The sequence below is a fragment of the Ictalurus furcatus genome, chromosome 24 (genome assembly GCF_023375685.1).
Source record: "Ictalurus furcatus strain D&B chromosome 24, Billie_1.0, whole genome shotgun sequence".
NCBI lineage: Eukaryota > Metazoa > Chordata > Actinopteri > Siluriformes > Ictaluridae > Ictalurus > Ictalurus furcatus.
Genome location: NC_071278.1, coordinates 13,699,006 through 13,713,216, shown reverse-complemented (window position 1 = coordinate 13,713,216; position 14,211 = coordinate 13,699,006). Strand labels below are relative to the sequence as shown.

At 39.0% G+C, this 14,211-nt stretch overlaps 1 protein-coding gene across 1 annotated transcript in view; it reads left to right on the top strand.

Moving 5' to 3' along the window:
- The window catches only part of sdc3 (syndecan 3), a 34,541-nt gene extending 21,979 nt beyond the window's left edge, over nt 1-12,562 (top strand). Inside the window, exons 2-5 of the mRNA XM_053613072.1 lie at nt 3,652-3,745; nt 6,275-7,065; nt 7,526-7,754; nt 10,313-12,562. Of these exons, the coding sequence (XP_053469047.1) occupies nt 3,652-3,745; nt 6,275-7,065; nt 7,526-7,754; nt 10,313-10,479 (1,281 nt within the window). The 3' untranslated portion in view covers nt 10,480-12,562. The remainder of the gene's footprint in view (nt 1-3,651; nt 3,746-6,274; nt 7,066-7,525; nt 7,755-10,312) is intronic.
- Nucleotides 12,563-14,211: the final 1,649 nt, after the last annotated feature.

Sequence of the window (14,211 nt, the reverse complement as noted above, 5' to 3'; positions counted from 1 at the left end):
ACCTGTTAGTAGTTTTAATGTCATGGCTCGTCAGTGTATATTTCTTGAATATACCATTGTTAAATGCTTATGATAGATAAAAGGTAGATCATTTAGTATCACAAAGAGCCTGAAATTTTGCTGCCAGATTTAGCATTTGGGGGCATAATTTTTAATTGCCACAATTTTATAGTGCCATAGGTAGAACAAGCATTTCTACCTGTATACAGTACATTTCTAAAAATATGCCAACTTCAAGTGGCTTAAAAACTATGTGAAAATAAATCACCCAGTAAATGACATGCAAGAAACATTTAGGAAACTTTTGCTTCAATAGACTTATTTTAGGTGACAAAGTAGAACATGGGATTTTAAAGATACATTTTTTTTTGCCTTTGAATATGCTATTATACACATGAATAAAATGTGAAATTTATTCTGACAAGCATAATGAATATAACAAAGGACAATTTGCTTAGATGCAGTGTGTAACTATCTGACATGTTTCTAATCCCATGGGATTAGTGCATTGCTTGGTGCTGGGATTAAGGATTGGCAGTGCATACTGTCCTCTCTGTACCCTTCTTTCTCTTGCTCACATGCACACAGACACACTTCACTGCAAAACTTCATACAGGATGATAGATACTGTGGAAGTGCTATTAGAGATTTCAACAGCTCAAATTCTTTACTGCTGATCGATCATTTTGACCCCCTGTGACCACGAGGTCTTTACCTAGTGATCTTTACTGAGTTTAATTGCTGCCTTTATTAAACAGTAGTGATCTCTGCCTTCTGCTCTGTCCCTGCCACCCTCTTGCTCTCCAGTTCTTTCTCTCTTTCACAGCTGTTGTCAGCAGCCAATCCAAAAAATGTGAATCGAACCAATTTATCATAGCAGCAGAAAGGAAGTCTGATGAACAAAGAGGGGAGGAATATATGTTCCCACGGCAACCAGTGTTTTATGCTTTGTGAAATTCATAACATTTAAACATTTAATTCACCTCTACACACACACACACACACACACACACACACACACACACACACACACACCCCTATAGTTAGGGCCCGGTCTACCCCTTAATCATGTATTATACCAAATTATAATGCAAAGAAACCCTGTAATTATAGAGCAGGTTACATGACATATAAGCACATATAGAATGTGTAGTGACACAAAGGCACAGATGGTTGAGAGGTTGGAGGCAGATTGGTTGGTCATGACATTTTCATGATTCTGTTGCTTATCTGTAGCTGTGGAAAGTTCTTCATGAACAGTAACAGATTTAACCACGTAGCTGACCTGACATGGCATTTTGTGTTTTCCAGATAGATTTCTACTCTTATTTATAAACCATTATGACTGAACATGTTTAACGTCAGTATTAAAGTCTATAATATGCATTTTTCACACTCACTAGGGTACAGTGAAGGAAATAGTTTTTTGCACATCCTGGCTGATGTTAGCTGACAGATAGTGTAACTGACCTTAGTGTGGTCCACATGCTGTGTCGCATGTTCTTTGTAACTCTGAATATTTAGTCTCGCTCTACAGCCTTAACAGATAGCAGATGTAATTCAGTGTTTTGAAAGCTGATGTGATGAAGGTGAATATGGCAATATGTTGCTAGGACTGTTTTCGAGACATGTTGCGCATTTGTTGGAGGGGGATGTGGTGTGATTTATGTAATGATTTTGGGGTCCTGCTGGGACAGCCACTGGTATAAAACATGGGGGAAGGGAAGTGAGATCATAAAGAATGATGGAGTCAAAGAGCAAAGGAATGAAAGAAGGGCAGAGGCAGCTGGAAGAGGGGCAGGAGGGAAAGAAAGGCAGAGGCAGCTGGAAGATAAAGGGATGTAAAAGGGGGAGGGAAGAGAGCTGCTGCTGATATATCATGGCTTTGGCGAGAAAGAAGAACATCCAGGAAGCATTGTTAAAATAACATTCTTGCTGTTTTATCAGCAACCCGCACTTACAGCACATCAATACGGTTGGCAGTTAACTACAGATCTATCTAATATGAAATCAGGCAGGGATGACAAATAATAAGTCATAATAATAATAATATCACAAAAGAACATGCAGTTAGTATGTAACACAACCCAAACAACCACATAACACATTTCTACCTAACAGTAAATGCTAGATCCAACAGAACAACTGACAATGACAAGAATACCACAATGGCTAATAGGTATGTGCATTTGCCCTTGCACATGGAAGCTGATGTATGCTGCATTGTGAGTTGAAACTATATGAAAGTGTAAAAAAAATAAACCTGCACAGAGACACACGTTAATAATGCATGTAAAACAAAATCTGTGTTGTTCTAATCAGTCTGTACAGGATTTCAGAGTTTTTGTTGGTAAATGAGACATGTTTGATGCACGTGAAGTGAAGATGGGTTTAGTGGCATGCGTGTTGTGATTATGTCACATGACGTGTCTTGGCCCAAATCTGTGGAAAATCTGCTGTAATTTTGAAAACTTGCAAGCTCCTCTGGATATTGCAGGGTTTGCTTGATTTTGCACTAATTTATGCAATCCCAAAATCTTGGAAGGACTGTTCTAAAATCCTTTTCCCAAAGTGCCAATGCTGGTTTTTGAACTGGTTTGCTCATTTTCACTACAAAAGAGCTGGTTTTCCAGCAAATGGGTTCCGTATCACCAGCAAAAAAAGCTGCTGGTCTGATGTTGTGAATTAGGTTGGGGGACGTTGCCATTAACAACACTCATGCCATGACAAACCAAGCAAAAATGTATTAACATGATCACCATTAAAATAAGACATGAACATTTAACATTGGGGTTTGAAAAAGAAAAGAACAAAATGAATAGTGCAACAACGAATCGATCATCAGAGGAAGAAACAACCATTTCACTGGCAGCTAAATAGGAACCACGTTGCTAATGCAATTGCCCTGTATGCTCAGGATTGATAGGCAAAGGCAAACATGCATTCTGAATATAACAGTTGATAATATTTTTAGGATGTGTGTACAGACAGTAAGGGATGCCAACATGAATATTCTCAAGGTCGTTAATGTTATTATTTTCATGCAGTTCTTTAGTAAAAGCCCATGTAATCTTTTGGCTCTTAAACCACTGGGAATGCAGGGAGGTTCTTAAAAAGGTTTGCTAAAGCACCAGGTCTAGCACCAGCACAGTGTTGATGAAAAAGAGAATTCCTCACTGTGTTGTTGGAGACTGAGCTGACACCTTAGGTGTGAGGGAAGCTTTTTCTTTTGCTGGATTTGTATCCCACTTTAATTGGGAAACTGGGTTAAAGGCAAGGGTTGCCCCTAGCAACGGGCCTCCATGTAAAATGGCTCCCCACGCTAGACCCCTCTGTTCTCTCTCTCTCTCTCACTCACACACACAGAACTGTGAATGAATATATACTGTTAATTATGAATAAAGCCACAGTAACTTTACTAGCTTTATAACAGGTTTAAAAGTTGTTTGTGCTTGCCAGTTTTATCATTGTGAGTACAATGTTTTACTAACATTGTTCTGTGTAAATCTGTCCAACAAATCTGTCACAAAAGGATGTAAATCTGTATAATGTATTTATGAGATGCTCAATGTTCATGGTCAATATACATCAATATACATTTTGTTGACGTTCTTGTAAAAATGGCTTTCTTTTCTTTGTCTTTTCTTTTAGACACAGCGTCGCTCATCACAGCTAGAGGATCTGGAGAGCTCTGGAAATGACCTGTATGATGATGAAGACTATTTCTCTGGTTCAGGCTCAGGTGGTAAGTGTTTGTGGTAACTCTTTACAATAACAGTACATGAATAATCATGCACTAATACCTGAATTAATATTTATTTCAATATGAACTAATGATGAGTTAAGGCATGTACTAATCATGATTTCAATTTGTTTATATCATTTGCCGTAAGCAGCTGCGTACACAAACATCATTGGATGGCACTGGATTACTTTCACTGATCCTCCTTATCGAATGTAGAAAGACGCACTAATAATAAACACCAGTAATTGAATCTCAGCCCGTTTTGTGTCATTCTCCATCCATTTCTCTTCAAACCCCCAGAGCATGTACTAGTACTACATTGGGATTTGAAGAGAATGACATGATAATGATTCATGATAAATGATTCATCACATGATTTCATAAGACTCATTTAGTAGTTAAGGTTAGCTCTTCATTAGTTTGTGATTAGTACATGCCTTAACTCATCATTAATTCATATTTAAGTATTAATTCAAGTATTAGTGCATGATTATTCATGTACTGTTATTGTAAAGTGTTACCATGCGTGTGTGTGTGTATGTGTGTGTGTGTGTGTGTGCCTGTAGAATGTTACTCCTTTATCAATTTGCATTAATACACCAGAACATCTTGTGGGAAAGTCCCCAAAGGTTTTTATTACAGTATTTTCTAGAAAAGAAAACCAAATGCATTAATACAGTTAATTTGTGCCTGTTCTCCCTTTAATGGAACGAGGCACTTTAATGGAACGAGGAAAATTCTCTCCAAAACAGAATTGTCTGATGAGATTGGAAAATAGTGATGTATGAAGTGGGTGAGACTGGCAGGAGCTTTGACTCTGCTGCTATGGAAGCAAGAGGTCAAAAGGGTTATTCTATTAAGGAGATAATAAATAATTTTTATGCAGTTTCTTTTGATTATTATTTGTAATTAACAGGAGTCATCAACTGACAGACTGTGCTCCATATGCAGACCCAGCAGAGTATTTAAGCGGACCAAACCAAGTAAAAATACAAGAGGAGAGCTGCTAAATAGGCAAATAAACGCCGTAGTTCTGTGACTCTAGTTTTCTAAATAAGGCGATAACGTAAAAAACATTTAAAGACATTTAAAGATGAATGGTCAGAGATGTATGCGTTTTTTCTCCCCCTGTCTCATCTGTTCAGAATCCATGGTAGTAGTCAAAGTGGCAACATGAAGAACCACTATGAAATCACTTCAAAATGTCTTATTTAACACGAATCAGGAATGGTTAAGTATTACAATTGTTTATAAACAAAGAAGTTGGCTTCTTTGTAAACAAAGAATTTTATGTAACTGTAACTATTGGCACCCAGTCCACGGTGTCTCCCGCCTAGTGCCCCAAATCCCCTGGGATAGGCTCCAGGCTACACTGTGAACCTGCGGAGGATAAGCGGTACAGAAGATGGATGTATGGATGGTAACTATACCTAGGGTTTTAGTCAAGATCGTCATTGCTAAGTCCTAGACCAGGTCTAGCCGAGATCAGGTTAAGACCGAGTCTTAAGGGGGTCGAGGCTAAGTCAAGATCGAGTTCTAATGAAAGCAAGAGTCAAGATTGAGATTGACCATCAAATCCTTTTCGAGGCCAAGCCTTAACTTCATTTGTGCATTGCGCCAATTACTGTTTGATGGACAGACTAAAATTAGCTCCAGATCTACTCTTGTTCTGAACACTACGAACATTCCAGGTTTTCAGGCTTCACCAGAAACACTTCTGACAAAGCATAAACCAGGCATTAGGGTTAAATTCTAGTATGAGGATTAGCAATCTGTCATTCCACAGAAATGTTATCACATTAAACAAATCTAATCCCCACAAGGAGAGCACAATACAATCACTATATATGTGTGAGAAAATGAGTTTGTGACAGTAGGGCAGCAAATCTGGATGAGTGTGAATTGATAGTTGGGCAGCTGTCTTATTTAAAAGTCCTATGTGGACTCAGTTCCTGCACCAGCTGGTATGACTCGCTCAACACCTTTTCGTCTCCCTAGATCCCCCCACACACATGCACACGCACATGCACAACACCCTTTCCCCATGTACTTATAAGGATTTCAGCCCTCACACTGTAAAACCACACACTAGCATCAAAATATCCTACCTTATATCTTTCATCTGGCTCTATGCTTTCCTATAAGAGCTCACTGTGTGTGCATCTTTTTGTGCGATCACCTGATCTGCAGACTGTAATCAGATTTCTGTAAATAAGATCATGCAGTCATTTGGAGTCTGGGCATAGCTGTTTGTGTGTGTGTGTGTGTGTGTGTGTGTGTGTGTGTATACACACTGTAGGTCATTATGTATTCATGTTTAGATTACAGTGTGCCAGAGTTAGTGATAAATGTTGTGTGCTGCGATGGAGATGCTCAAATTGCTCAACATAATTTTTCAAGAACTACACTGTAACCTCACCGGAAATTTTATCAAGATATCGTATCACACATTAAAGTAGTGAATATTGATTCTTTCTCTCTCTCTTGGTCTCTCTCTCTCGGTCTCTCTCTGTCTCTCTCTCTCTCTAGACTCAGTGATGGAGACAGGCTCCATGTCTTTCACCACAACAGAGCCCCTCCCACTTTCAACCACACAGGCCACTGGACCCGCCCCTTCTGCCTCACCCGCTGCAGAGCCCAGCAACCCCCTGGTGATAGAAACAGAGAGGGAGAGTGGTATGGATATTGAGAGGGAACTGGAGCCAGAGATTGAGAAAAAGAGAGCGCAGCAGAATGAGCACGAGCAGGAAATGGAGAGAGTGCGGGAAAGAGAGAGAGAGCGAGAGAAGGAGAGAGAGCGAGAGAGGGAGATAGAGCGAGAGAGGGAGAGAGAGAGGGAGAGAGAGAGAGAGAGGGAGAGAGAACGTGAACGCGAAAGAGAACGTGAACGTGAAAAAGAGAGAGAGAGGGCAAGAAGTACAATTGCACCCAGAGTCCCCTTTGTTCCAATGAAAACCACAGACTGTGTTAGGATTGTGAACGAGACCTTCATTCCCAGTGAGGATATGTATGTCCTTGGCACTGCAGAAGAAGAAGAAGATGGTATGTTCAGTACCACGGAAACCTACCCCTTCGAATCACTCACGGAGGACCCTGTCACAGATGACATCACAACCACTGAAGCGGCTCCCACCACTATTGCTTCCACTACAGCTATATCAATCACGACTCCTGCCACACCAAGCACTGCCCCTCCACGATCACGAAAACCTCAACTGATGCCCAGTATTACTCCTCCACGATCACGGAAACCCCAAGCCACTCCCAGCCGAGCCACACCCACTGAAAGTACACGTCCAGTGCCAGCCTCTACAGTGCAGGTAACAACGCAGTGCTATAAAGAGCCATCAGTTCATTCATTTTTTCATTATTACAGTGAGACACCCATTATATTTATAAAAGGGAAAAAAATAACATCAGCCCATTGATATAAAAATAATACAAATAAAAAAAGAAAGAAAGCATTGGTAGGGTTTTCATACAAAAGAAGCAGCATGTTGCCAATTTCTGAGCGCAGTCTCATGAGAACAAGTAATCAGAAGAATGCACCATATCTAACAACTTAATATGATTTGTTTAGATTTGTGTTGTTACAAATACTGAAGCAAAAACTAATAATATTCACAGCCACCAGCAGATAAGAACTTGTACAAATGTTTAATCTAGTGCCATTTGGGACTTATATAAGAATTTACAGCAAATTTGACTAAATCTCAAAGTCTGTAGAGATTTCTGATTGTAAATTTAATTGATTTTTCATATTTTGTGTTTTTTCATCAGGTAAAAACTCCAGACGCAGAAATAAATAATGAAGTTGCAGTTGTTGGTCCCAGTGGGGACTCTGGGATCCGAGAGGAGGAAGTGCAACAAGGAAATGAAGTGGGACGTGGCAAAGGTGCATCAGATGTTGGGGCGGAGCCTGATTTGACTGGAAACACAATAGATACAGGAAGTTCAGCTGCTCAGCTTCCTCAGAAAAACATCTTGGAAAGGAAAGAAGTTTTGATAGGTGAGAAAACATGCTAATTGATTATATTTAAAACAAGCTAAAGAATGCCTGCTTTTGCATATGGAGTATGTAGAGAACCATCTAGTGTTCTCAAACTCACAGTTGTTGCAAGGCAATTTGAAATGTAGTTGAATTATGGTGATATGGTGATATTTTTTCCTCATGTTTATTTCTTCCTTTCTCTGTTTGACTTTTGTATTGTCAGTGTCTTGGTCCTCATTATGCCTCCACCGTCTAGTGTTTTCAGGGTGACTGCGCTTCTGTCTGAGATTCTAGTTAACATGATATCTCAAGAACAAGTGGTTGAATGTTTGTAGGATTTATGTGGAATTATCGCCAACAGATGCACTGATTCGATTTTGGAATTGATCCAAACAAGTCATGGTCACAGTAAGGTCAAATGTCTGAAGTATTTTTTTACTTCAATAGCTTCCTGCCTGTTTTAATTATATTATAAGGGTATTTAAGGTGTACAAATTAGTAACAAGAAGGAATACACTTGTTGGCAATGGAGGCATCGCTGTCGAGCTGTACTCGTTTGTATTCTGTTTGCCTTCTCAGTGATCACGTTATTGCCATGTAGCCATTACGTCCTTGTATTTTTATGTAATTAGGATGATCATGTGCAAAAACAGTTAAGTATTAATCAGAATAGATCATTACTGCTTATAAGCTATATGTAGATGATCATAATTATGTCTTCACAGTAATTTACTGACTTGTGCTTATGGTGAACCTTCCTGTCATATATATTTTCATGTCTTGTATATTTCAATCATGTATTATCATGCTATAAAGTCATTCTCGAAAATATATTTGCTTCTGAATCTAACATCTAGTACCTTACATTAATATCTGTGATATTTTTGGAAACCATTTAGTGACACTCTTATAGAGCATTCTTGCTTCATCAATCTCACAATGAGACGGTGTCTCCACTGGAGATGTTCTTATCCCCCTGGGGAGAACACACTCTGAACTAATCCCATTCTTTCCATTTCTCCCTTCATTTGCCTCTCTTTGTCCCTCTTGTTTGGAACATCAGCTCTTCCATCATTTATAATTATTAGGTGCTTTTTGGCTTTCTATTTACAGATCACTTGATCTGGGTACAACTACTGCTTTATAGTTAAGAGTTAGGAGCAGTCTTTTATTTATTCATTTTTATTTTTATACATTTGTGAGGTAATACACGAATCTCAAAGACACCTCAAAGCCATGCAAGAAATATTAGGAAAGGAACTAGAATGCATAATCTTAATTCTTAGGCATACTTACTCACCTGTCAGATTACATTGCTTGGAGTTGGATTGAAAGGTTTGTCCAGTAAAACCCACAATCGACGATTCATGTGAAAGAAGTGTGTACAGCAGTCACAGCTGCTTTGAGAGGTCTTTTTGAAGAACATATTCACTCAGTGTCTGATTTATTTTATTTTATTGGTACATCTGCCTCGTAGCTACATTTATTGACCATTTTATTAGCTAAATGTAACATATAGGTGCACTTTTTAGGCATTCAACTAACCTGGTCCATCACTGGGACCACCATGGGAACTCTACTGCATACCAGTCACTGTTGTGCTGGGAATTGTCTACTAAAAAAATATTTGTTCAGCAGTGGTCTCTTTTAATGAATGGATAAGGTACAGGGGAGCTGCACATAGCATCAGATATCTACACACTGTGTACCTATAGTATAGCTAAAGGTAAGTACCTAATATACTGGCTACTGAGTTTAGTTTATTATTTTCTTTTAATAAGTGTGATATTTAATTCCTCAAAATGAAGCTGGCTAGTTTTTCATATGTTAATTCATTGCAAACAGACAAAATTATGTCGCAGCCATCCATAGCCAGGAATCTAGGGAGCAAAACTCTCTTGCTAAGTGGGAGGAATGGCATATACCCTCTCCCTTGTCAATCAGGGCAACACTAACCAATCATGGGCATGTACATCATGAGTTCATTTGTGCAAAAGAGGTCAGATAACACTTTCCTCCAAGTGTGTTACGCCGCCCTGTGACACAGCATGAGTAGCAGTTTGAAAAGATCCGGTAGCTGGCTTCATGGGAGGAAGCACTTTAGCTTTCAACCACCCCCATTGGTAGCTGTCATGTGATAGCTGAGAGCTGGCTAGTGGGTGGGAATTGGCAGATGACCAGATTAGGGAGGGAAAAATGGAGGGGGGAAAGGTGCACGACATAAGTGAAGTTATGGCATAACTGACATTTGGGTTGAAAGATCATGCCTGATCATGCCAACTTTTTCCTAATTAATTTCCTATAAATTCCCATCTTTCTCTTTCTCTTTCCATACCCTCTCAGAGTTCTCCCCATTACAGTTCTACTATCACTCTCCATGACATTTAGTTAAAAGCATGGACTGCACTTGCAGCTGTACCATAGGATAGATTGAAATTGAAGTATTATCATGTAAAAGTATAATATGTAGAATTGGTGAAAAGGATTAAGTGTACAACATCAAAACAACTGTAAAATCTATTGTATATGCTCTAATCAGTAATAAGATTCTTTTTTCTCTCCCTCTGTTTCTCTAGCGGTGATTGTTGGAGGTGTAGTTGGTGCACTCTTTGCTGCATTCCTGGTCATGTTACTTGTATATCGGATGAAAAAGAAGGATGAAGGCAGCTACACTCTGGAAGAACCCAAACAAGCCACAGTCACTTATCAGAAACCAGACAAGCAGGAGGAATTCTATGCCTAAAATCCACACACTCTTCTTTTTTTTTTGCATCCCTCCATCCTTCTAGTCTCTTCTCCCTCTGACCCTCCTTTCTTCCTGTCATTTCTATCTCTGTTTTTTCCTGACTCCCTCCTTTCTCCATGAGAGTGCCTGCCACTCTGCGGACTTGGGACTTTCTTTTGAGTGGGGAAAAAAAGATCATAAAAAAATAAAAAAGAGAAAAAAAAAGGCTTTGGACAGAATTTTGCAGATCTGCTAGGGAGGGATAGGGACGCCATACATACAAAAAAAGAAAAAAAAACTTTTTTTTAAGTACATGTTGCTATTGATATGTTTAAGATTGTTGTTCTATAAAATTATGACATAAAACCTTTTGTAAAGACACATGTTCTATAAATGCACAATATTCCTCTCCAGCTGAGCATGGAAGTCAGGAAGCATGACCGAGGGAGTGAGGAAGGAAAAAAAGACAGAGAAGGTCATGGTGGGACAGAGAGGGTCAAGGGAAAGGAATCAGAAAGATAAGACAGAAAGACAGAGACGTGGAGAAGGAATTTTGAGGCCGTGCTATTCTGAAAAGGTCGTGCTTCTGTCACAAGGGTCGCGTTGTGCCTTCCATTCCCCTGGTGCTAGAAGCTGAGCATGACCACAGAATGGTGTGTGTGTGCATGTGTGCTTGAGTGTGTGTGTGTGTGTGTGTGTGTGTGTGAGAGAGAGAGAGAGAGAGAGGCTGAGGTGTCATGAAGTTGCTGCCATCTCTGAACTTAGTAAGGCCAGTCACACACGCGCACACACACACACACTAACACATGGTGTAACTCCCTCTGCTGGTGAGAGTGTATGTCAGCAAGGCTGGCCTCAATGACTGTAGAACTATATCTTTCGAGCAGGAGGCTGAAAAATACTATGATTAACACAGCACATAAACATTAAGGAAACATTTACTGTTTGCTGTGATGGTGCGCATGCAAAGAAACAGGATTAGCTATTTCTCTGTTCTGTACAAAGACAATTAGTTATCAATAGTAAAAAATAATCAGTAATATATCAGCAGTTCTGAATGGATGGTAAGAGATGATAATATTAGTAGTGAAGGATATCTATTTAGCTGTGCAGTAAAAGTTTTACTGGTGTAAATATCAACTCTTTTTTTTCGATTTCAGTTTATCATGTTTTTAATTATGGCTTTTACATAATAAATATCTGTGTGCGCACATACACACATACATATATCACTTTGGAAATATCAGTCCCAGTGTGTCAGCAAACTAAATAGGGGTTTTATTGAACATAACAGACCCTTTCTTCATTCAGATCCATTACTTCAGTCAAAAAAAGAAACATTCCTCATGTTTTCAGTATTTTAATGATGTTTTATCAGGTAAAAAGCACAAGCTCACAAGAATGTGTCTCACTTTCTCATTGAAACTCACACACCACCATATTCACACACAATACTACACTTTTAGATGTCCAGTGGTCCTGTCCTTCTTAATGATATAAGAGTTAGAAGGCGTGTAGTGTGTCATTGGGACAGGGATGTCCACAAATCAGGATGTGTTTTGGTCATATTTAAAGTCAAGAAGTACAGAGAAAATTCAGTTTAAGGTATTATGTTGAAAAAAAACAAAAACCCCAGGACCTATTTTGAGATTCCAGAGAAGGTCAGAGTTTGTCAGGTTGTTTTTGATTATGTTGCAACATTGTGTCCAAGTGCTGTACATCGAGGTCAATAAAAACGAAATGGCTACGCAGTTAGAGTTAGGTAAAAGTGCATGATGTAGCAATAATGCAGCTATTAACATCGACACACCCATAATGCTGTCACCCTCCAGTGCTGCTGAGGGAGAATGTACACACGCTCTCATGCAGCTTTCCACTGCCTGGCCTTATTGTAACCTTAACAAACGCTGTAGTCACCTGTATGTGGCGTTACATTTTTGTCACATATCATTCCATGTGTTACAGCTGTGGGTGCCATGAGCGAGACCATAGCACAACATAAGCGTACCGAGTGGCATTTAAGATGTCCCTCACTGCCCACTGTAGCAAATCACTGATAGGTAAACTAACTAATTCATAACATATCACTATGAGGGGATATGAACAAGACAGGGCTATGACTCGAATAGACTGCACTGAACCACATTTCGTAACACAACCTACCCATTTTATATGTGCACTACAGAGCTTCAACAATTGAGTTCCATCAGTAGAGCACACAAGGACTCAGATCATGGAAAGCTTCTGCACTCATTTAAAGCAGGGGTGTCAGACAACACAGCGTAGATCAACATTATTTCTTATATCATTATCTTCTTATTTTCAGTTCATCATTTAATCGCCTTCATTAGTTAAATCTGGCGTACAAAAAGAGTGAAAACACGAATACAGCTGTTACCTCCTGGATTACAGTCTGACCCCCTGATTTAAAGGCTGTGGGAAAAAAAACTTGGGTGGTGTTGCAAGCATGTGAGGTGGATGTACATCTATCAAAGATTGTAAAATCTCACCAGTGCACCTGTAGCTTGAATATTTTTAATATTATAATCTAATCTGTATGATCATGTCATGCCTGTGTGTGCATGTATGTACCCATACGCTGACTGAAATGTATCTGCCCAGTGTTTTTTTCCTCTTCAACTTTTCTTCCATCATGATGGGGTTTGTTCATGGAGTAGGATTTATTCAGTTATCAGAATAATTTAAGCTAGAAGGCAAGACACTCCAATACAAATATTTTATGGGTAAAATGGTTGCACTAACTGGGATTTCTCACTTCATAAAATAACCTCCCAGACACCTCCTACTACTGTCATTAGAACTAATTACTGTAAAACACACACACACACACACACATTACAAAGTGTGCTTTCTAACTAGATCCTTGAGAAATTCCTTGACCACATATACACCATGCACCTTTTGTGATTTAGTGCACTAACAATATCATCACACAGTCTCAGTAAACACTCATAAATAGTAATAAGTTTGCCTTCACAATCAATATGATTACTAGTTCAATTTTATAGAAATACTCAAGCCGACATTTTATCATACTTCAGGGATCAAGATGTTTTGATTGTTCACATTTTAAATCATATGTAGCTATTTCCAGCATGGCTACAAGCTTACAATGGCTTACAAGGATACAAAAAAAGACATGCACTCAATTTCACTGAATATATATATATATATATATATATATATATATATATATATATATATATATATATATATGCCGACACAACACAAATGCACACCCACATGCCTCCCAACACCAACACACACCTTGTTCACTTGGGAATGTCTGGTGGTCATTGTGTGTTAAACCTGAATGGATTTGTCTCAGTGGAATTTTGTTTGGTTGACTCCTGTTTTCCCTGCCATCTACCTTAACCTGTCACTTTCTACCCATGGCCAAATAAAAGGCAGGCCTTCCTGTGTTTGTGTGCCAATCACAGGCCAGCATGGTTTTGATGTGAAGGTTGCCCATTGTGTTTTATACGTGCGCATTTTAAAGAACAGAGGTTTTTATTTCTCCTCATTTGGTTTGTGTATATGGGGGCGACATTCTGTCACTAATATGCCACTCTGTTCTAAATAAAAGTCCTGATTGGGTACTTGTGTGTCTCTTTTGTTTATTAAGTGGTTGTATATCATGCTACTTTCTGTTCAATGCAGAAGAACAGTGTCAGAGTGTCAGATTTCGAGAACCATAGCGCTGGATAGTGTGACTACACATACTTGTTT